Source organism: Chelonia mydas, chromosome 5, assembly GCF_015237465.2.
Source record: "Chelonia mydas isolate rCheMyd1 chromosome 5, rCheMyd1.pri.v2, whole genome shotgun sequence".
NCBI lineage: Eukaryota > Metazoa > Chordata > Testudines > Cheloniidae > Chelonia > Chelonia mydas.
Genome location: NC_051245.2, coordinates 43774426 through 43796919, shown reverse-complemented (window position 1 = coordinate 43796919; position 22494 = coordinate 43774426). Strand labels below are relative to the sequence as shown.

Below are 22494 nucleotides of genomic sequence, written 5' to 3'. Positions count from 1 at the left end.
GGTTCCAGATGACTGGAAAAAGGCTAATGTAGTGCCCATCTTTTAAAAAGGGAAGGAGGGGGATCTGGGGAACTACAGGCCAGTCTGCGTCACCTCAGTCCCTGGAAAAAATCATGGGTGATCAGGAACAGTCAGCATGGATTCACAAAGGGCAAGTCATACCTGACTAACCTAATTGCCTTCTATGATGAGATAACTGGCTCTGTGGATGAGGGGAAAGCAATGGACATGTTATTCCTTGACTTTAGCAAAGCTTTTGATATGGTCTCCCACGGTATTCTTGCCAGCAAGTTAAAGAAGTATGGGCTGGATGAATGGACTATAAGGTGGATAGAAAGCTGGCTAGATTGTCAGGCTCAGTGTGTAGTGATCAATGGCTCCTTGTCTAGTTGGCAGCCAGTATCAAGACGAGTTCCCCAAGGGTCAGTCCTAGGGCTGGTTTTGTTCAATATCTTCATTAATGATCTGGAGGATGGCGTGATTTGCACCCTCAGCAAGTTTGCAGATGACCCTAAACTGGGAGGAGAGGTAGATACGCTGGAGGGTAGGGATAAGATACAGAGGGACCTAGACAAATTAGAGGATTGGGCCAAGGAAATCTGATGAGGCTCAACAAGGATAAATGCAAAGTCCTGCACTTAGGAAGGAAGAATCCCATGCACTGCTACAGTCTAGGGACCGAGTGGCTAGGTAGCAGTTCTGCAAAAAAGGGGTTACAGCTGAGGAGAAGCTGGATATGAGTCAACAGTGTGCCCTTGTTGCCAAGAAGGCTAACGGCATTTTGGGCTGTATAAGTAGGGGCATTGCCAGCAGATCAAGGGACGTGATCATTCCCCTCTATTTGACATTGGTGAGGCCTCATCGAAGGTACTGTGTCCCGTTTGGGCCCCAAACCACAAGAAGGATGTGGAAAAATTGGACAGAGTCCAGCAGAAAGCAACAAAAATGATTAGGGGGCTGGAACACGTGACTTACAAGGAGAGGCTGAGGGAACTGCGCTTATTTAGTCTGCAGAAGAGAAGAGTGAGAGGGGATTTGATAGCAGCCTTCAACTACCTGAAACGGGGTTCCAGAGAGGATGGAGCTAGGCTGTTCTCCGTGGTGGCAGATGACAGAACAAGAAACAATGGCCTCGAGTTGCAGTGGGGGGAGGTTTAGGTTGGATTTTAGGAAAAACTTTTTCACTAGGAGGGTGATGAAGCACTGGCATTGGTTACCGAGGGAGGTGGTGGAATCTCCTTCCTTAGAGGCTTTTAAGGTCAGGCTTGACAAAGCCCTGGCTGGGATGATTTAGTTGAGGTTTAGGTCCTGCTTTGAGCAGGGGGGTGGACTAGATGACCTCCTGAGGTCCCTTACAACCCTGATATTCTATGATTCTATGAAACCTACTTTATCCCTAATTTGACTGCAAATGGGTTTTAAAAGAATTCTTTTACACCAGAAAAAGTGAACCATTAAATGGATTCACTTTTCACAAGTGTATAGACTGGCATTTTAATGTTTAGACTGGGCATGTATCAATGTAACTAATAGTCTTCTGTTTGCTCATCGTTTTTCTTAATCACCTAAATTCAGTTCTAATCATATGAAAGTAGGAGACCAATAGTACCAGTCTGAGCCAAGAATGACACTGGCAATGCTGTGCAATCTTTCCCATACTTTTGTTAATGTATTTCAGCCAGCATTTACACTCCTGCTTTTCTAGTGGTGGACATCTAGAGCCAAAGAATATGTTTTGATGAATTTTGTGGGCAAATTAAGATTATTTATTTTTAGATCAGTTTTGTAGCAGCATAAATTGAGAATAAATTTGAAACCTGAGGTCTCATTAGGGAGCCTTTAAATCCATTTAATCTTCCAACTGCACTAATTCCTTACAGGCAGCCTGTTTCGTAGTCAGACCGTGAATGCCAAAGCACACTTGTTTTTTAAACAATTACTTTTTCAGTTTAGTTTTATTTACTTAATAACATAGGATCTTCCACACTGGATCAAACAGTGGCCCATTGAGTCCTATATGTTATCTCCAACAGTAACTAGTCTTGGCTGCTTCAGAGAGACAAAATCTGCAGTAGGCAGTTATGGGATAACTAGTCCCCAGGGCATTATACTTCTGGCTCCCGAAAGTTAAAGTTTGGTTTATGCCCTGAAGTTCGAGCGTTTATATACCTTTCAAAATTCTTGTTTACTTTACTTTTGTAACTTAGGATATTCTTGTTATTCATATACATATCTAATCTTGATAAGAGTAGAATCCTGATAAGCTCTTGGCCTCAACAATACCTTGAATTTGAATTCTTATGATGTATGTTGTTCTATACATAGTAACTGATGTGGTTTTGATGTCCTTTCTTAGAAGCAAGATCAGCTGCAAGATGAAGAGGAAAAAAAGAGCTCCTGGGTTAGTCAGGAGCGACAGAAAACACTGGACAGACTTCGCACATTTAAACAGGTAACAGAAGTAATGACTACTCTTCTTCATTGTGTAGCATTTATTTTTGAAAATATGCTTCAGTTATATTCTGCTAATATCCTGAGAGAGATCTGTTCTTCTTTAAATACTTAAAGCATTCATTTTGGGAATAGGTGTTAAAATTCCCATAGTCTTTAAGTGGATTTAAGTGGAAATAAGGTACAGCATTAGATAAAATTCTTTGGATGTTTTGCAGCATAGTTCTGTGCTTAACCTCCATCTTCTCAGTTTCTCTTCTGTTAATATTTACAGGAAAATAATCAGGAACTGAAGCAGGGTCTTTCCTTTCCTTATATAGATATGATCCAGGTGCTGTTTTACACATGTATTGGATCATGTGACCTGTTTGCATTACCATAGTACCTAAAAGTCCCTGTCTCAAAGAGCTTACAACCTAATACCAGACAAGAGACAACAGATGGGTGCAGACGGGAGTACAAGAAAATGACACAATATTAACTCCTTTTAATGGTTCCTGGCCTATGCATCTAAGACTGAACAAGTAATAAAATTGGAGAATTTCTATTAGCAAGAAATCTTGTTTAGTAGTGATATAAAAAATGAGTCTTTCCACCCGAATTGCTTGCAAGGCTGCTAGAAACTTACAGCTTCTATACACTAGTAAATTCACACACTGAAGCAATAGGAAATTAATCAAGTAATTAATGGTTACATTATGTATAGTATATCCATATGGATAGGATCTATGTAGCTTTGTAAAAATGTTATGTTTTAAGTCATTTGTGGTAATTTAAAAAAAAATACACATTGGGCCAGGTTTTCAAAAGTAGCCTTTAATTTCACCTTCAGCAGTTTGTATGCACAGTTGCAATTTGAAAGGACACAAACTGGGGGGGAGGGAGGGGCAAATACAATAGCAAAATAAAGAATAAAAATAGCAAAATAAAGAACAAAAAGAAGTGAGTTTCCTTGTCACAAAGGCAAAATCACTTGATCACATGTTCTTTAGTTTCTAGTATAGTATATTGCATACACTGATCTAATTTTAAATAACTGTTTCCTTTTAGCGGTACCCTGGGCAAGTAATACTTAAATCAACCAGACTGCGACTGGCACATGCAAGAAGTAGTAGTACACCCAGCTCAGTGTCCTATGTAGATCAACCTCAATCTCTGCCAGTAACCACACAGATCCAAAAGAAAACTGAGGAGGTGGAATTGGGAAAAGTAATCCAGCCTTTACAAACCCAGGAGCCCAGAAGCTTAGAACAACTTGAAGATAGTTCGTTACCACCCAATGGCATTACCTCTGAACTGTCTCATCATACTACTCCTCCACTTCTTGCCAGTAATGAGCTTCAACCAGATCCTGTTACTGTAGTTCCACTTCCGCCTCCTTTGCCGCCACCGCCACCACCGCCTCTGCCTATCAAGGAAGATTCTACTGAATCCTTAGAGAAAAGTGACAGCCCTGTTAAACAGGAGAGTGAGGATAAGGGAGTCCCACAGTCTACCACTGTCCCATCAGCACATCTTTTTGATAGCAGTCAGTTAGTCAGTGCCAAGAAGAAACTTAAGAAGACAGATCTAGAGGGTTTACAAAGGAGGAGAGGTAATATTTTTGTTTATATTTATTTAAACATAATTAACTGCTAAGGAATGTACTTGTAGTCATTTTGTTTCCCCCTTTTTTGATTGCTGTGTAGAAAAGGGTATGGTGGATTTTATATATAATTATCAATGCAACACTTGTTTTAATGCCCTTGACTGAAAAGTTTGGTGAAATCAAGTGGTGGGAATTTGTACTGTAGTGTATGCTGTTGATTCAGTTATATCTAACTCCACGTAAACTGCAAATTGTACTTGAGGATGCAGTCAGTTTTTCAGTTGACAGACATTACATAACAGACGTCTTTAGATCAGACCTGGGTGCAAAAACTTCTGCAGTATACAAAAATGAAATTAATTGCAGTACTTACCTTATCTGTCTCACTCTGCCACCTTTGTGTATCCTTTCTCTTCCCACCAAACGAGTTGGTGTGGGCAGCCTTGAATAAACCCCCACAGATTGCTAGTTAGAAATTAAATAAACATTGAGACATAGGTGATGAATTTTAAAATTTTAGTACTTAATTTTCATTGTTTCCTCTGGGAAGCATGGGAAAACAGTCTTTCCTTACCAACTTGGGATGGAATCCTTGCTCCAAGAAGTCAATAGGAGTCTTCCCATTGACTTAAATAGAGCCAGGATTTCACACTTTGTACTTTTCGTTTAGCAAACTTTGTTTTCTAAAATACCTACCCTTCTGGGTCTGTGCCAGTACCTTGATTTAATTAACCTTAATTAAAAGTGTGCTGAGAAGTAGTCAGACATAAGTGAAGCTCCTTTTGTGCCTCATGCACAGAGCTATGGTAGTGACTGGATGGAGCCTTTATTTGTACCCCTTATTGTTAATCACCTAACTCCTTCAAAAAGGTGATGTTTTTAATTCTCCTACCACAAAAAGAATTCTCTACTATTGTAAGCGCACAAAAGCCCTGATCCTGCAAGGATGTCTGTGTGTGGAGACCCATGCACCTGTGCAGCTTTCTATTGAAGTCAGCTATGACCCAGAGCTCTGCCTGCATGAAACTCCATGTCTAATATACTCATGTGTTTGTAGGTGGGATGATCCTTACTCTCTAGAATTCTGTTTTACATCAATTTTAGGGATTGCAAAATCTGTGTGAAATGAAGAGTATAATTACATTTGTTTAGTATTAATATGGAATCTCACTAATGCCTCAGCGGTTATTTCTGTAACTTTGTCTGTTTTTAACTCCCTTTTTGGCTTTTTCCAAAAACTTCTTTTGGACTGAAATTCCTAGTGGTCGGTCTGAAACTAGAAAGGAAACTTTTGGACAATTGAAGTATATTAGTCAAGCTTAAAGCTTAAAACATTTTTCAGTGTTTGGAAAATGTCCTCAAAATTTTGCAAAAAGAAAAGGAGTACTTGTGGCACCTTAGAGACTAACCAATTTATTTGAGCATAAGCTTTCGTGAGCTACAGCTCACTTCATCGGATGCATACTGCATACCCAGTACCGAGTTCACCCAGAGCTCTAGACTCGCCAATGACTTCCTGCCACATACCGCCCTTTCTGTCATCTGAGTCAAAAAGTGAGCAAGAGGACCTGGCTTCCCGCCTCTCTTCTCACTTGCCATACAGAGCCCAGTTCTACTATGGACATTGGGCACACTGCCCCTCTGACCCACAGCCTTCCTGGTTTGGGCAACTGTGGTACCAACCACTGGCCCCCTTCCCATCACAGTAACCATACTGGGACCCTTGGGGGCCTGATGCCTTTGGGCCTGCCATTACCTCTAGTGTGGCCTTCCAGCAGCCAAGGAAGTACCCTCCTTCAGCTGCTGCCTCAAGGGCCTGTGAACCCCCCGAGCATCCAAGGGAGGAACTAGAGGCCAAAGTTGAGGAGGAAGTCACTCCTCAAGCCCACTTCTTGTCATTGTCACCAGACAAGACAGCGATGTCCGCCTGCCATCAATGGTGGATGACTTTAAACTGTACCAAGACTTGGCACAGAGGGTGGCAGAGGCACTACAAGTACCACTACAAGAGGTGACTGGATGAATCACACCACAAGCTGGTAGACATTGTACATTCCTCCACCTCTTCCAGAGTGGCCATCCTATTAATGATGCTCTGCTGGACGCCCCCCCCCCCCCCCCAAGGAGATATGGCAGACCCCCGCATCCACTCCACCAACTTGCGAGCGGATGGACAAGAAATATTACGTGCCACCAAAAGACACAGAATTTCTATTCTCACACCTACCTCCCAATTCGATCATTGTGGACACAGTTAATTCTAAGGGCTGCCAACACCCAGTTTAAGTCCACCCCTTATGACTGGGACTGGAAGCGCCTAGCCTTTTTGGCAGGAAGGCTTACTCCTTGGCCAGCCTCCAGTTCAGAGTGGCAAACTATCAAGCCTTGTCTAAATATGACTATCAAAGCTGTGCAAAGCTTAATTATTTTATTGAACAGCTCCCCAATTCTCATAAGCAGCAATTTAAGGCCTTAGTCAATGAGGGCCAACTGGTGGCTGAAACATTTCTCCAGTCTGCACTCAATGCAGCTGACAGGGCAGCTCATTCTATCTCAGTCGCCATTGTGATGAGATGGGCCTCATGGCTTCACCTATCCCTCTTCCCAAAGGTGGTCCAACTGACTGTGGAGGACCTCCCTTCTGAAGGGATGAAATTATTTGTCGATGAGACTGATGCCTCCCTCCAGACATTAAAAAATTCAAGATCCACTCTTCGATCCCTCATGATCTGTACACCTGGGTACAAAAGAAAGTACAGCACTCAGCCAGCATTCAATCCTCTCTCATCACAATACTCATCTCAATATTCATTTAAATATTCACAGAGATCTTTTGAACCCCAGAGGAAGAAGCCCAGGTTCCCAAACAGAAGACGTCGGGATCTCAGCAAATTTCCTCTCAACCCTCTCAACTCGAAGAGACAGTTTTGAAGGGTTGGTCGAGGTGCCCGTAGAACACTCTCCTCACTGCTGCATCACACTGGAAAACCCCACCCATCCCTTTGGCGACCATCTCACTCTATTCCTCAGCACCTGGGAACAGATAATCTCTGACAACTGGGTGCTGGAGATCATCTGGGATGGGTACTCCATCCATTTCTCCTCCTTCCTTCCTCCATGATGGTTTGTGGACAACTCTACTGGAAAAGGCCTAACAGAACTGTTTATGAACGTTTTGAATGAGAATAAAATAAAGCTTCAGGATGCTGCAGCCAAGGCTACAGCAGTGGCGTGAACCTGAGGGGAAGAAAGAGTGGTGTCCAGGCAAGGATCCTTGCGCTGAGTTCAAAACCCTTTTTGTGTGCCTTGTGGCTGCCATTCCCTCAACTTGGTTGTGTCAGATACAGTGTCATCATCTTTAGAATCAGTATCTCTCTTTGGAGTACTGCAAAGGATATGTCTTGTTTTCAGCATCAGCTGTCAAGTGGAAGATCCTCATGGACAATGTTACAAATCTGACTGTGAAGCCGCTAAGTGACACTTGCTGGGAGAGCCGCATTGACAGCATAAGGCCAGTGATGTACCAAATGACTGAGGGTTACAACGCCTTAATGGAACTGGTGCAGTTGAGTAAAGCTGAGGCCAGGATCTGATATGAGGCACAAAGCCTGGCAAACCAGATCATTGATTTCAAATTTCTGGTCTCAATTGTCATTTGGCACGATATCCTGTTCCAAGTAAATGTAAGCAAGGCATTACAAACTCAGTCCATGGACATCGTGAAGGCTACTACTTTGATAAGAAGCTGCCTTGCTTTCGTTGTGGTCTACAGAGACAACGGATTCCAAGGAAATGTGGAAAACTTAGGAGTTGAGCCTGTCTTCAAGGAAACTCATATTTTTCAGAAGAAAAGACAATTTGGTTACGAGGGCAGAGATAAGGTGATGGTAAGCTTGGAAGAAAGATTAAAGAGGGAGTTTTTTACTCACTCGTTGAAACTGCTTGAATGTCCATCGAAGAAAAGTTTGGACAAGTGAAGCCTCACAAAAAGACCTGGGGTTTTTTGTATGACCTCAATAAGCTGCTGGCAGACAGGAAAACACTTGAACAATTTATATGGACCTTCACCAGACCCTGACACATGGGGAATGTTTGGATGTCAATGATAAAGACCTCTGTCAAACTGGACAACATCTGCCACATTTTGCAACACAGGAAGCACTCTCCACTTCAAGTTCTCCAATTCATTTATGATGCAGAGCTGAAAGACACTTTTCCTAATGTCTGGATAGCTTTAAGGAGTCTTCTTACGCTGCTGGTCATAGTCGCAGGTGGTGAGCACTGTTCCCTGTAAGCTGTGCGCATGTGTGCTAGCCCAGACCCTAAACCCTGCGCACACGGTGAAACACCGTGTGCACAAAAATTTGCACAGAAGCAAAACAATTTGCACAGAAGAAATTTTTTTGCGCACATGGCCTATCAAAAATTAGAGGGAACATTGGTGGTGAGTGCAGTTTTTCGAAGCTGAGGCTCATTAAAACATATCTTTTATCGACAGTGGCTGATGAGAAACTGACATCACTTGCTGTTTTGTCGCTTGAAAATGCCAGTGGCCAGTCTTTGGATCTCTCTGACTACTGTGCTTCAGTTTGCGAGGGCAAAGGTGGAAAAAAGCGACCTTTTGAACTAAAGGACTAGGGTTAACATTCTAAGACTGTCACTTACTGTAACACTATTTAATACTGATCCACACAATATTGGTGCACAGTTCAATTTTTTTATGTTAATACATTTCAGTTATTCCTAAAATTTAAAAGTTTCTATAAGCTTAGAGGAAATGAATTTTTTTTATTTTCCTGTATGTGGCATGAATAAATTCAGATTTATGGATCCTAGCATGCAAATGTATTGTCTTTTATATGACAGGGATAAATCATGCACTTAAATCGTGCATCAAAGTCATGAAATGGGCTACAAATGCAATAAAAAATAAGGTATTGAAAAGTTTAACAAGTGGAGGGGAGGGCGCTGAAGATAATCCTCACCTGGGGTGCCATTTGGTCTAGGCCGGCCCTGAAGACACTTACTTAGAATGTACCCTTATGTGTTTGTCTTTACAAAAATCTGAGCTAGCTTGACCAAATTTGGGCAGATTTTCACAGAGGAGGAGGGTCTTCAAAAGGCATATCTCTGACAGCCCAAGTCCCTGCTCCAAAGCATAGAAATGCTAGACCTTTCTTACGAAAAATTCACTAGGTTTTGTTTTTTGCATGGACAAACAACATTTTCCCTCAGTCTTGTTCTCAGAAGCAGCTAAACAATTTTGGGTGAAATTTGCCAAAGAAATTGAGCTTGAGGCAGACACCTTATATGGAAATTATCAACCCAAATGGTTGGTTTCACAGTTTATAAGCAACTGAAAACAGAACTTAATAATAGGGGCTACCAGTCCCATCTCTAATTGTATGTGTAATTTGATATTCAGTTATATATAAATTAGGGCTGTCAGTCACGATTAACTCAAAACAAATTAACTCTATTAAAAAATAAATCATGATTAATCACAGTTTTAATCACACTGTTAAGCAATAAATAGAATATCAATTTAAATTATAAATATTTTGGATGTTTTTCTGTATTTTGAAATATATAGATTTCAGTTACAACACAGAATAAGTGTACAGTGCTCACTTTATAGTATTATTTTTTATTACACATATTTGCCCTATAAAAAGATAAACCAAAGAAATAATATTTTTCAGTTCACCTCATACAACTACTATAGTGCAATCTCTTTATCATGAAAATGCAACTTAGTTTTTTTTACGTAACCACACTAAAAAACAAACCTATGTAAAACTTTAGAGCCTACAAGTCCACTCAGTCCTACTTCTTGCTCAGCCAGTCTCTAAGACAAATGAGTTTGTTTACATATATGGAAGATAATGCTGTTGTAGCCGGCATTGCAAGGTATTTATGTGCCAGATATGCTAAACATTCATATGTCCCTTCGTGCTTCGGCTACCATTTCAGAGGACATGCTTCTATGCCGATGATGCTTGTTTAAAAAAAATGCAATAATTCAATTTGTGACTGAATTCCTTGGGGGAGAATTGTATGTCTTCTGCTCCATGGTTTTACCCGCATTCTGCTATATATTTCGTGTTATGGTAGTCTCAGATGATGACCCAGCATATGTTGTTCAAGTTAAGAACATTTTCATTGCAGATCTGACAAAACATAAAGAAGGTACCAATGTGAGATTTCTAAAGATAGCTATAGAACTTGACCCAAGGTTTAAGAATCTGAAGTGCATTCCAAAATCTGAGCGGGATGAGACATGGAACATGCTATCGGAAGTCTTAAAAGAGCAACACTCCAATTTGGAAACTACAGAGCATGAGCCACCAAAAAAAGAAAATGTTCTGTTGGTGGCATCTGACTCAGATGATGAAAATAAATGTGCGTTGATCCACACTACTTTGGATCGTTATTGAGCAGAAGCTGTCATCAGCATGGAAGCATGTCCTCTGGAATAGTGGTCGAAGCGTGAAGGGGCATACAAATGTTTAGCATACCTAACATGTAAATACCTTGCAATGCTGGCTACAACAGTGCCATGGCAATGTCTGTTCTCACTTTCAGGTATCATTGTAAATAACAAGCCGGCAGCATTATCTTCCGTAAATGTAAACAAACTTGTTTATCTTAGCGATTGGCTGAACAAGGAGGAGGACTGAGCGGACTTGTAGGCTCTAAAGTTTTACATTGTTTTATTTTTGAGTGAAATTATGTAACAAAAATTTTACATTTGTAAGTTACACTTTCACAACAGAGATTGCACTACAGTAGCTGTATGAGATGAACTGAAAACTGTTTGATTTCTCTCTTTGACAATGCAATTATTTGTAATCAAAAATAATAGAAAGTGAGCACTGTACACTTTGCATTGTGTTGTAATTTAAATCAATATATTTGAAAATGTAGAAAAATCCAAAAATATTTAAATAAATTGTATTCTGTTTAATAGTGTGATTAAAACTGCGATTAATCGTGATTATTTTTTAATCTTGCAATAAATCAGAATTTTTCAATTGTTTGACAGCCCTAATATAAATAAAAACATAAAAAGAAATTGCACACATTATATTGTGTAATAATATAAAAACTATAAATCTACCCTCTCCTCCCCAAGAGTATCTTTGACTTCTGCATCTGCACTCTCCCCACTAATCCATCTCCCATTGGATTTATTTAACATTCTGAACTTCTACGTAGCTTCTGAAAGCTGAGTCTTTATAACGTTGATTTGCCAGAGAAACTTCACCCCTTACTCCCAAATGTGGGGCCCCATCACAGCAAATATATAAATAAATAAAAATGCTTGTCCAAAGCTCAGGATTGTTGAAATCCAGAAATGGATAACAAAGGATATCCTGATAATGTATTCCACAATACACTTAGGAGAATTGGAGAGAGTTTTTCAGCTATGGATAAATGTTTCACTTTGGATATGATATGCTGGTACATAGCTAGTTCCCATTGTTGTACTGAAAATACTATGCTGTTTTGTTTTTGTTTTTTGTCGACACACTTAATCCTGGCCTCTATCTAATCTGGAGACCTGCAAAGCCAGAATCCAGTTGAAATACTAAGTGTGTTTCACAGGGGAGTAAAGCTTCAGGACTATAAAGGGCCCTCACTCTGTGCCTTAACATAGCTAAATTGCTGCACTGCTTGCTTTAATTGCTGGGGAGGGGAGCATTTGAGAAGGCTGGGATTAGTACTGTGCAAATCCACCGGCCAAAACCTCCACATTTCAGATTGGAGGAGAAGGAAATATATGCTGTTGCAGCTGACCACATCTGCTACTCCCGATGGCTTGTAGTAGAAGTCATGCAGTGGATACAAACCAGCTACCTCAGGCATGTTGTGAGAACTCAGTTTCTCCTCTGGTGCTTGCATTACACAGAGTATGCAGCCCAGTCAGTTAAGTTATGTGCTCACTATCAGAGTTTCAGCCATGGGAAATAGACATCATAATGTATTTTGATTTTGTAACTCATTGTCTTACAGGCAGGATAATTTACCTGCCAAAGTAGCCATACTGTATACCATATGCTGATGATGCTTGGTTTTCAGAAGTCATATTATGGTGTTCATGGTACAAATATAATTTCTTCTTGACATTAGAGAAAAATACAATTGGAGATAAAAACACCATTAGAAAGTTAGCACTTAACCAACAGTTATATGACGGTATCTAAACTACTACTGTTTTCCCTCTATTTAGGATGCAAAATTGCTGTGGTAACTACCCTTTGTCATATAGGAAACAAAAATGAAGATGCTGAAATGTGTAAATATCTTAAACTTATTACTAACTCAGTCTTTTGATTTGTTGCAGTGAGTTCCCCAATGGATGAGGTGCTGGCTTCCTTGAAGCGTGGTAGTTTTCACCTAAGAAAGGTTGAGCAGAGAAATCTCCCTCCTTTCCCCGATGAAGATGACGGCAATAACATCTTGGCACAGATAAGGAAAGGGGTGAAACTGAAGAAGGTGCAGAAAGATGTTCTGAGAGAGTCGTTTACAATTCTGCCTGACACTGACCCTTTAACACGTAGCATCCATGAAGCACTGCGAAGAATTAAGGAGGCATCACCTGAATCAGAAGATGAAGAGGAGAGTTTGACTTGCACAGACTGGGAAAATTAACCTGTAAATTTCTTACATTTTTAAAAATTAAATTTTAATTTTGTTGACACTTATTTAGGAATACCTCCTAAGCTTGGGCTAGAAAGTCTAGGAGACTTAGGAGTGTGCCTAAATCATCCAATATATATAAACTGGTAAAAATGTGAATATCTAATCTGAACCACTGGCATTTCAAAGGGAGTTAATTAAACTTCTTATAAGGGAAACATATTTCTGGGCTGTTGCCAGAAATTTTTTTTGTAAACATTTTTTGCTAAACCCGTGACAAAAATTGTCCTCACAAAAAACCTACACCTCAGTATATTGATGAGACTGTACCTTATAAGATTGAAAAGGGCTTTCAGAAATAATAATGCAACAAAATCACTCTTGAATATATCCCTACATTTACTAATGTCAAATGTTTTCTAATTGCTTCTGATGTGTAAAAATCCAGTGTATTTCCCGCTTGAAGCTAAATAATTACAAGTCAAAGAAGATTAGATTTGACTACTAAGCATATTGAAATCTTGTTGACTACCCTGTCTGTCTGTCTTTTTGGTGGCTGGCTTTTTGATAGCTTTCTTTCAGATCTGTGAACGGTCTGATTAGATTTCTAAACCATAAACAGTAAATATGCCAGTATAATTTACACTTCTGCTATGCATAAAATACCCCACAAATTTCCAGGCGTTAGATGTGATACAAGAACAGAACTTAGACTTAAGATAGCTAGTTTTAATGAGTTCAGAACAATGTAGAAATAGCCAAGGAATTTTAGTTTTCAAGATTGTGGTGGTAGTCAAAAGACACAGATTCTTCTGTGCTACTCCTATAAACTGGACTGACAGAGTGCTGTATTTCTGAAGCAAATCTGCTGATAGAACATGGCCATATTTAAATATAAATAAAAGGTTCAAATAAACATATTTGTAAGTAAATAAAAATGTAAATCTAGATCAAGGAGAAAGGCACAAGGATCTCTAAAGAACTTATTTCACAAACTTTCTAAGAAATGGACTCTCACAAGGTGTATAGTGAGTTAAAGGGAATAAATAATACATATTGCATTCAAATTACATATAGTGGTAGCAAAAGACACCCCATTTGTATGTTAATAATTAAGCAGTAATGCATTCCAGAGATTGAGAGCTTTTGGGACACTGCCACAGCTGGGAAATGACATTTAGTGCAAGTACCACAGGTATTAAAAAGGGATGGTAGCCCAGCAAAACAACCAACCTGTAGAATTGTACTGTGATGACAAATCTTTATTAAATTAAAGCCAATTTAATTTCCTATTCTAAATTTTAAAAAAGGAAAATAGTTACCTGACACCTGCCTCAAAACTATTATTAACTTCACAATGATTGCAGGTTTGGGTCCCTCATGATTTCCTATGGCCATTGTTATAATCAAAGAAGATGATGTGGGCTGAATTGCTTTTTTAGTGTGTTTATTCTTCTGTCACTCTTCTTAGACATTTGACCAAACCTGTTTCAGTGATTTGGTTTTATGTAATTGTTTTGTAAGCCTAATTGTGTCTCTTTGAATCTTGTTTTCCTCTTGGGAAGAATACCCTTTAATACCTCAGGATATTGTGAACTTTTTGCTTTCCTCAGAATCCTTCCCTTTTTTTTAATCTGAGGTATTGATAGGGCACCAGTTGCCATCATCTTTTGTAAGCTAACGTTATCTGAACCTTAAATACTCTCACCATGAGAGTATACTTTTATGGTCCTTTCCCTTGTTAAGGACACAGTCCTGCCAAATGCTGAGTTTTCAACTTCTACTGAAATCAGTAAGTTGAAGGTGCTTAGAATTTTATGGAATTTGGACTCTAAGTTCTGTAGAGATTTATACACACATTTGGCATTTGCATTTTACCCCCCTCCAAACTCTGTTGTTATAAAAAATACTTCAGTGGGGTGTAATTGTTTAACTGACAGTTTTTTGATACATTTGTAATGGTTTGTGTTTAAAAACAAACTAACTTACAAAAACTAGGCTATGCTGAGGAATTGTATGAACTAATCTGATTTCACGAGCAATAGACTGAAACATATGTAACACTATTCTCCTGAATTACTGTTGTTTTCACAGATATGACCCTACTTGATTCAATGTATAAATTGATTTAACAGAATTAATTACATAGTACTTTAAATAATGGTCTACTGCAGAAATTTCAGAGCATGTTTTGTAGTACAAGGAAATCAGTTTAATGCCAGGACCTGTTAAAAGGATGACATTGTTGATTAAAATTACATCTCTGGGGCAAAATACATTACAAGAAGGTATTTTATACTGCAAATGGGCATACATTGTGTACTGGCAGATATTATAAAAAATCATCTTCACTTAAATCTGTATAAGCTAAATTTTATACTGTAATTAATACAGTACAAATAATACAGTAAAAAATAAGCTTTAAGGCTAAATCTGAGCCCTGGTCTACACGGGGAGGCGGGGGCGGGAATCGATGTAAGATACGCAGCTACAGCTACGAGAATAGCGTAACTGAAGTTGATGTACCTAGATCGACTTACCTCGGTGTGTTCATGCCAGTAAATCGACTGCTGCCGCTCCCCCGTCGACTCCGCTTGTGCCTCTTGTGGCACTGGAATTCCGAAGTCGACGGGAGAGAGCTCGGGGATCGATTTATCACATCTAGACTAGACACAATAAATCAACCCCCGATACATCAATCGCTACCTGCCGATCAGGTGAGTAGTGTAGACCTACCCTGATACTTTCTCTATTTCAAACATATAAACTATATTTAAATTAATACACTACATGGTAAAGAAAAGAATTAACTAAAAGGGAAAATAAGCAATAATGAATGACTAACAGTTTAAGGGATTTCCCTTTATAACTGCAGTCTGAAGATAAAACAATTTTAAAAGAATCACCCTCACTAAAAAAAAAAAAAATTCGGTCCATGATAAATTGAAATAAAATCTGAGCTGACTTGGTAGAAAGGTGTCCCTTTGGTTGATCTTGGGTATGTCTCTTCCTTATAATATAAGGAAGATGGTAAAATTGTTTGTGAATGCTTTGTTTCCTCGAATACGGATAACTTAGTTATAACTCCAAATAACAGTAAAGATTTGGGGCAAAAAAAGTATAGTGGATGTGTAACAATTAGAACTGTAGATTTAATCACAGTTAACTCATGCGATTAACTCAAAAAAATTAATCGCGATTAAAAAAAATTAGTTGCAATTAATCGCACTGTTAAACAATAGAATACCAATTGAAATTTATTAAATATTTGTGGATGTTCTTCTACATTTTCAAATATGTTGATTTCAGTTACACCACAGAATACAAAGTGTACAATGCCCACTTTATATTATTTTTTATTACAAATACTTGCATTGTAAAAATGAAACAAAAGAAATAGTAGTTTTCAATTCACTTCATACAAGTACTGTAGTGCAATCTCTTTATCATGAAAGTGCAACTTACAAATATAGGGGGGTTTGTTACATAACTGCACCCAGAAACAAAACAATGTAAAACTCTAGAGCCTACAAGTCCACCTAGTCCCACTTCTTGTTCAGCCAATTGCTAAGAGAAAAAAGTTTGTTTACATTTATGGGAGATAATGCTGCCCACTTCTTAATTACAATGTTACCTGAAAGTGAGAACAGGCGTTCGCATGGTACTGTTATAGCTGGCATCGCAAGATATTTACATGCCAGATGCGCTAAAGATTCATATGCCTCTTCATGCTCTGGCCATCGTTCCAGAGGACATGCTTCCATGTTGATGATGCTTGTTTAAAAAAAAAAAAGTGTTAATTAAATTTGTGACTGAACTCCTTGGAGGAGAATTGTATGTCTCCTGCTCCATGGTTTTACCCACATTCTGCCATATATTTCATGTTATATCAGTCTCGGATGATGACCCAGCACATGTTCTTCATTTTAAGAACACTTTCACTGCAAATTTGACAAAATGCAAAGAAGATACCAATGTGAAATTTCTAAATATAGCTACAGTGCTTGACCCAAGATTTAAGAATCTGAAGTGCCTTCCAAAATCTGAGAGGAACGAGGTGTGGAGCATGCTTTCAGAAGTCTTAAGAGCCACACTGATGCGGAACTACAGAATCCAAACCACCAAAAAAGAAAATCAACCTTCTGCTGGTTGCATCTGACTTAGATTATGAAAATGAACATGCGGCGGTCCACACTGCTTTGGATTGTTATCATGCAGAACCCGTCATCAGCATGGACGCATGTCCTCTGGAATAATGGTTGAAGCATCAAGGGACATATGAATCTTTGGCGCATCTGGCATGTAAATACCTTGCAACACTGGCCAAAACAGTGCCATGCAAACACTTGTTCTCACTTGCAGGTGACACTGTAAACAAGAAGCAGGCAGCATTATCTTCTGCAAATGTAAACGAAGTTGTTTGTCTGAGTGATTGCCTGAACAAGTAGGACTGATTGGACTTGTAGGGTGTAAGTTCAACTTTCATCATAAAGAGATTGCACTACAGTACTTGTATTAGGTGAATTGAAAAATACTATTTTTTGTTTTTTACGGTGCAGATATTTGTAATAAAATACATAAAATTGAGCACTGTACACTTTGTATTCTGTGTTGTAATTGAAATCAATATATTTGTAAATGTCAAAAACATTCACAAATATTTAAATAAATGGTATTCTATTATTAACAGTGTGATTAATCATGATTAATTTTTTTAATTGCTTGACAGCCCTAGTAACAATGTTTTATAAGTACTTCATAGGGTGCTCTGTGTAATATATATTGATCCTAATTTATTACTCATATAGAGTCTTAAAAATGCATGTGTTTTCAAACAAAGACTAAGTCCTTATCCCAAGGAGCTTATAAAATAGGGTATGATAAAAAATAAGGGTGACTTATTTGGGAGCTGTGGAGAGGGTGGCATGAAAGGAGTATTCCTTTTTTCTTGAATTTTGAGAGAAAACTAGCATTTATACAAGTTTTAAAAGAGGAAGCATGTGAAGTGTAAAATGAGAATTTAAAGTGGAATGTTCGGTTTCTCTGCCAGTTTTAAAATGTAGTGTTCATCTCAGACTAACTCACTAAGAGGGGAGTTGAAACTTCCATTTCTTATTCATATTTTCTTTGTCTTTGTCTTCAAATAATTACCTGTTTCTAAGACCTTAAATCACACAAACTGTCCCTTTAAAAAAAAAGTCCCCCTTGCACTTTCTGAAGCACTTAATTTATACTTCCTTGCATAGAGTATAATCCTCTGTTAATTGTACGCTTATGCCATAATGAAAGGCAAAAGTGGAATATCGATGCACTATTTTAAGCATTTTAGCAACCCTTGTATACTTTCACAAGAACTTATTTTAGAAGTTCTATAGATGAGATTGTAATTTGAAAAATAGTTATAAATATACAGAATGAAACAACACATGAAAGATTAAATCTGGTCTGTCAGAGGTTCCAACTACGTTATGTGAATTAGCTTCTGAAACTAAATTTTTTCCATTGATGTCTTCCCTATAATTTCTAAATCTCACAAGACAATACATGAGTCAGCTGCATTCATTTGAATCACTACCAGAAGATGCAGTGGCACACAGAAAATTGTTGATGCTCAGAAAATAGCCAGTTGGAAGTTTTAGATCCTTTATACTTTTAAGATTGCATAGTCTCTGTTAAAGAAGTTTGTTTTGACTTCAGTCATCAATCAAATGCTGTAATAACATAAGAGCCCAGATTCTCAACTGAGACCAAGGAATGCCCAGAGCAACTCAGGGAAGAGGTGACTGTAAGATTTTTCTAGATACTTTGATTTTGGGCCAGCTATGTGACAGTGCAGTCCCCTGTAGCAATTTAGAGCAACCTGAGAGTGCTCTAACTTGTATTGGCTGCCAATAACCCCAAGAGGGCACAGTGGAGGCCTGGTTGTGCCCCATACACTGGTTGCTGGGATTGGTAGGAGCCATTCTGATGGCTCTAAAACACTGGAATTAGTGAGAATCTAAGGGTTTAGAAATGCTGCTTAATGTATTTAATGGAGGGGATTTGTACAGCTGAGATTAAATTATGTTTTTCAGTTATTCTTTGTTTTGTTTTTTTACACAGGTGACTAGCAGCCACTGAAGCAAGGGAAAAAAACAACAACAAAAAATAGCCCACAGCTGGAGATCAATCTTCCTCTTCATTTCAGAAAATTAAAAGCCAGCAATTTTGACCATCAGCTGCATAGTAGAAAAAAGGCTTCCTTTGGCAAATGATTGAGTATGTGAAAAAACGTGAAACACTGATTTTTTTCAGATTATTTTTTATTCATTCCACAAGTGCAAGGTTGGACAAAAAGCTAAGTTGTTTAATTATGCATTTTGTATAACTGTAATGAGAAAAGGGTCTTCAGGATGTTTTCTCAATTCTTTAAGCACTTTTTACATTTGTGTTAGTATATATGGCCAGTTAAGTGAGGGAACATTTTAAGTGGGAAGAATGCTGCATTGATAAAGCTACCAGGGGATGCAGTTAAAACATCAGGACAGCTATGAAACCTACTTTTCAGTGCACTGAAAATATCATCTGCTTGAAAAACAAATTTAATAGCTGTTCCACAATAGCTAAAATTCAGATAGAGATGCAAGTAAGATCTCTTTAGTTATTCTTCTCACTGCAAAGAAATGTGTTAGTATGAAAAATAACAACAAATGACTGTACAGTCTAATAAGTACCATAACAGTGGAATACATGTATTTAAGAATGTATGTGTTTACAATATGGTACACTTAACATGGCATATTACAGCACCTTTTTAGAAGGTCAGATATAATCTTACACCCTACATTTTAAAAGTAGATTTTCCATGCTCTTTTAAACAGTAATATTTAGGTGAGATGAACTGAGTTAATAGTTATACCATACATACAAACATGTTATAAGAAGCAATATTTTGTAATTTGATACTTAAAATTATTTTTCTCTGTTAGCTTGACCTGTTCTTGTTTGATTACTGTAAGTAACCTTCTTTACTTTCTTATTTAAGGAGAATGCAGGACTTAAACATATTAACACCAGTTATGAAAGTTATGCTTCTCTGTTAATTGTTAGTATTTCCTTTAGTAGCTACAAAAAATTGTACATCATACCTAACAGCCTGTTTTGCTGAAAACTACACTTTTATTGCTCGCTGTATGTGTCTCTAAAGGAGGGGAGAGTACAATTTTCAATACAGTGAGAACTTAAAAAGAAATAATCCTAAACTGCATGACTAATAGCTGCGGGCAGCTAGTTTTATAATGCCAGTGTACTTAAAAGTACATCTTATACAGAGTAATAAGTAATCTTGTACCATGTTAAAGGCTCCATGTAATGTTTGTTAGTTGAGAAGTGCTCAAATTCTATGAAAGTCTTGACCAGCATTTTATTTCATTAAAATTTTATGTACTGTTTGAGAGACACGCCACCCCTTTCCTTTTACAAAATTATTTTTGTGTTCAGTATTCATTTTATGAAGGACAAATTACTGTACTCATTTTCATTTAGAAGCAGATTCATGAATTGCTATTGTTGTGTAATGGAGTACATATTCCTCTTAAACTTTTATATCAGTTCTTCTTAAAATAGTTGTGGGAGCAAGAATATTTACCTTGGCAATAGGTTATATAACCAAAATGAACCTCAGATCTTGGAACATTTAGGCTGTTTTACAATGATTGTCCTGAATAATAAAGATCTGTCATGTTTTGAAAGATAATTTGCCACTCTATACTTGGCATTGATAGGCATTTTTCTTGATTTTTTTTTGCCTTATCTATAATGTTTAGTGAAACATTTTCATTTTCAGAAGAAATGCTTATGAGCAGCATTTTTCAGAAATGATACCAGTTTTGCTCCAGGTATCAGCTTTTGGGGCAGCATCTTTCTTGGACAGAGCATCAGTTCTATGACACATCCATCATTAGCTTGTCAAGGACCTGACAACCTAAGTTCTTCCCAGTTTATTTCTATGGTTTTACATCTAACTAATAATTTCAAAATGTATCATGTGTAATCATTTAGCATAGATCATAAATGTAAGTAGTTTGTGTGCCTATGGTGTACAGGCATCCATATTCCAGATTACATTACAGTATAAACTGGGTCCAGTGCATGAATTTTTAGCTGTAGCACAAAACAGAAGTATCTGCAAATTACGATAATATAGTGTATGTCAGTGGTTCTCAAACTAGGGCGGTCGCTTGTTCAGGGAAAGTCCCTGGTGGGCCGGGCCGGTTTGTTTACCTGCTGCGTCCGCAGGTTCAGCTGATCGTGGCTCCCACTGGCCGTGGTTCGCTGCTTCAGGCCAATGGGGGTTGCGGGAAGCGGCACGGGCCAAGGGATGTGCTGGCCGCCCTTCCTGCAGCTCCTATTGGCCTGGAGCTGCGAACCACGGGCAGTGGGAGCCGTGATTGGCCGAACCTGGGGATGCGGCAGGTAAACAAACCGGCCCGGCCCGCCGGGGCTTTCCCTGAACAAGCGGTGGCCCTAGTTTGAGAACCACTGGTGTATGTGAAGCTGAGTGCTAGACCAACAGCAATGGTGGGACATCAAGTATGTCTAGTTTTTCTTGCTGCAAAAAACCAAACTGCAGATTGGACAGTGTGCATAAAACACTGGCAAAACTTTTGAGTTGGGGGGGTGAATAGTGTAATTTGAAAAAACAGGAATAATGTTCCTTCCCCTTGCACTAAATTTATTATCCACAAATTTATCACTATATAGGGAGATGTTTAAATAGCTCTGTACTGGGTTGTACTACAGAGTTCTCAGGTTTATCTACATATGATTTGTCAACTTTGCATTGAAAACTTGTTCATGATTAAGAATAAACCTGTCCTTGATACATATATATTTAGTTAAAATATTAGATTCCTGACTGAGTCTGTATACATTGCTTATTCATAGGAATATCATATTTTATGCACATGCACACAAAAGATAGCTGCTGTGCTGAGCATAACAGTTTATATCAAATTCAAACTGCAACTTTAAAAGGGAAAGATGGGGTGTGTTATCTACAGCATATTAAAAATCAGGTTTTAATCTAAAGTAGTTACTGGATGTCACAGTTTCAAACAGTTATTCAATTTAATAGCCATTTACAATTCCATGCATAAAAATACTCCCAGTGCTTTTAGATAATGATTTATACTGGTATTGCAAAAGAAGTTATATGGGGAAAGTCCAATTACTTTCAGAAGAGTTAGAGAAATTATGACAATCCTTGCTAGTCTGGCACATCTGTGACTGACAGTAAGTTTATTGAATAGCTCTGCACTTGAGATACCATGGCAAACATCACTATGGGGATAGCATTAATACTTACATGTGTACAAGAGGAAAAAAAGCTTTCACATAAAATGATCACTAGAGATTTTCAGTATTTGCTCTTCATGGATGCACTACATCATTTCGCTGAATTGTTCTTTTTCTAGCCACTGATCTTCAACAATTTCTCATCTTTTGCGCATTCTACATTCCAGGAAAACTTGCTTGTTTATTCAAAATAGAGCAGTTTGGTAGTGAAATGGGTTCACTGAGGTAAGGAATTGGAATTTCCCAATCTGAAATACATATAAATTCAGGAAGCATGAGTATATACTGTACTTTGGGGACTGAGAATTTATCAGTGAGAAAAAGGAATTAAAACGGTTTATTTTTATTAGAGTAACCAAAAATGAAAAGTAAACAATAGTCTTTTGATCAGGAATGGGATTAGCATTTATTTGAATTTCTGTACCTCCCTCACTGTGGTCCCAAAATCCATTAAAAATGACTAACATTCTTATTTT

The 22494-nt window shown here is 38.2% G+C and overlaps 1 protein-coding gene across 2 annotated transcripts in view; it reads left to right on the top strand.

Moving 5' to 3' along the window:
* Positions 1-21770, top strand: part of JMY (junction mediating and regulatory protein, p53 cofactor) — a 128158-nt gene extending 106388 nt beyond the window's left edge. For both annotated transcript variants that reach the window (XM_027829003.3, XM_043546398.1), the window contains exons 8-11: positions 2357-2452; positions 3502-4045; positions 12387-12697; positions 18785-21770. In XM_027829003.3, the coding sequence (XP_027684804.2) occupies positions 2357-2452; positions 3502-4045; positions 12387-12694 (948 nt within the window). In that variant the 3' untranslated portion in view covers positions 12695-12697; positions 18785-21770. The remainder of the gene's footprint in view (positions 1-2356; positions 2453-3501; positions 4046-12386; positions 12698-18784) is intronic.
* Positions 21771-22494: the final 724 nt, after the last annotated feature.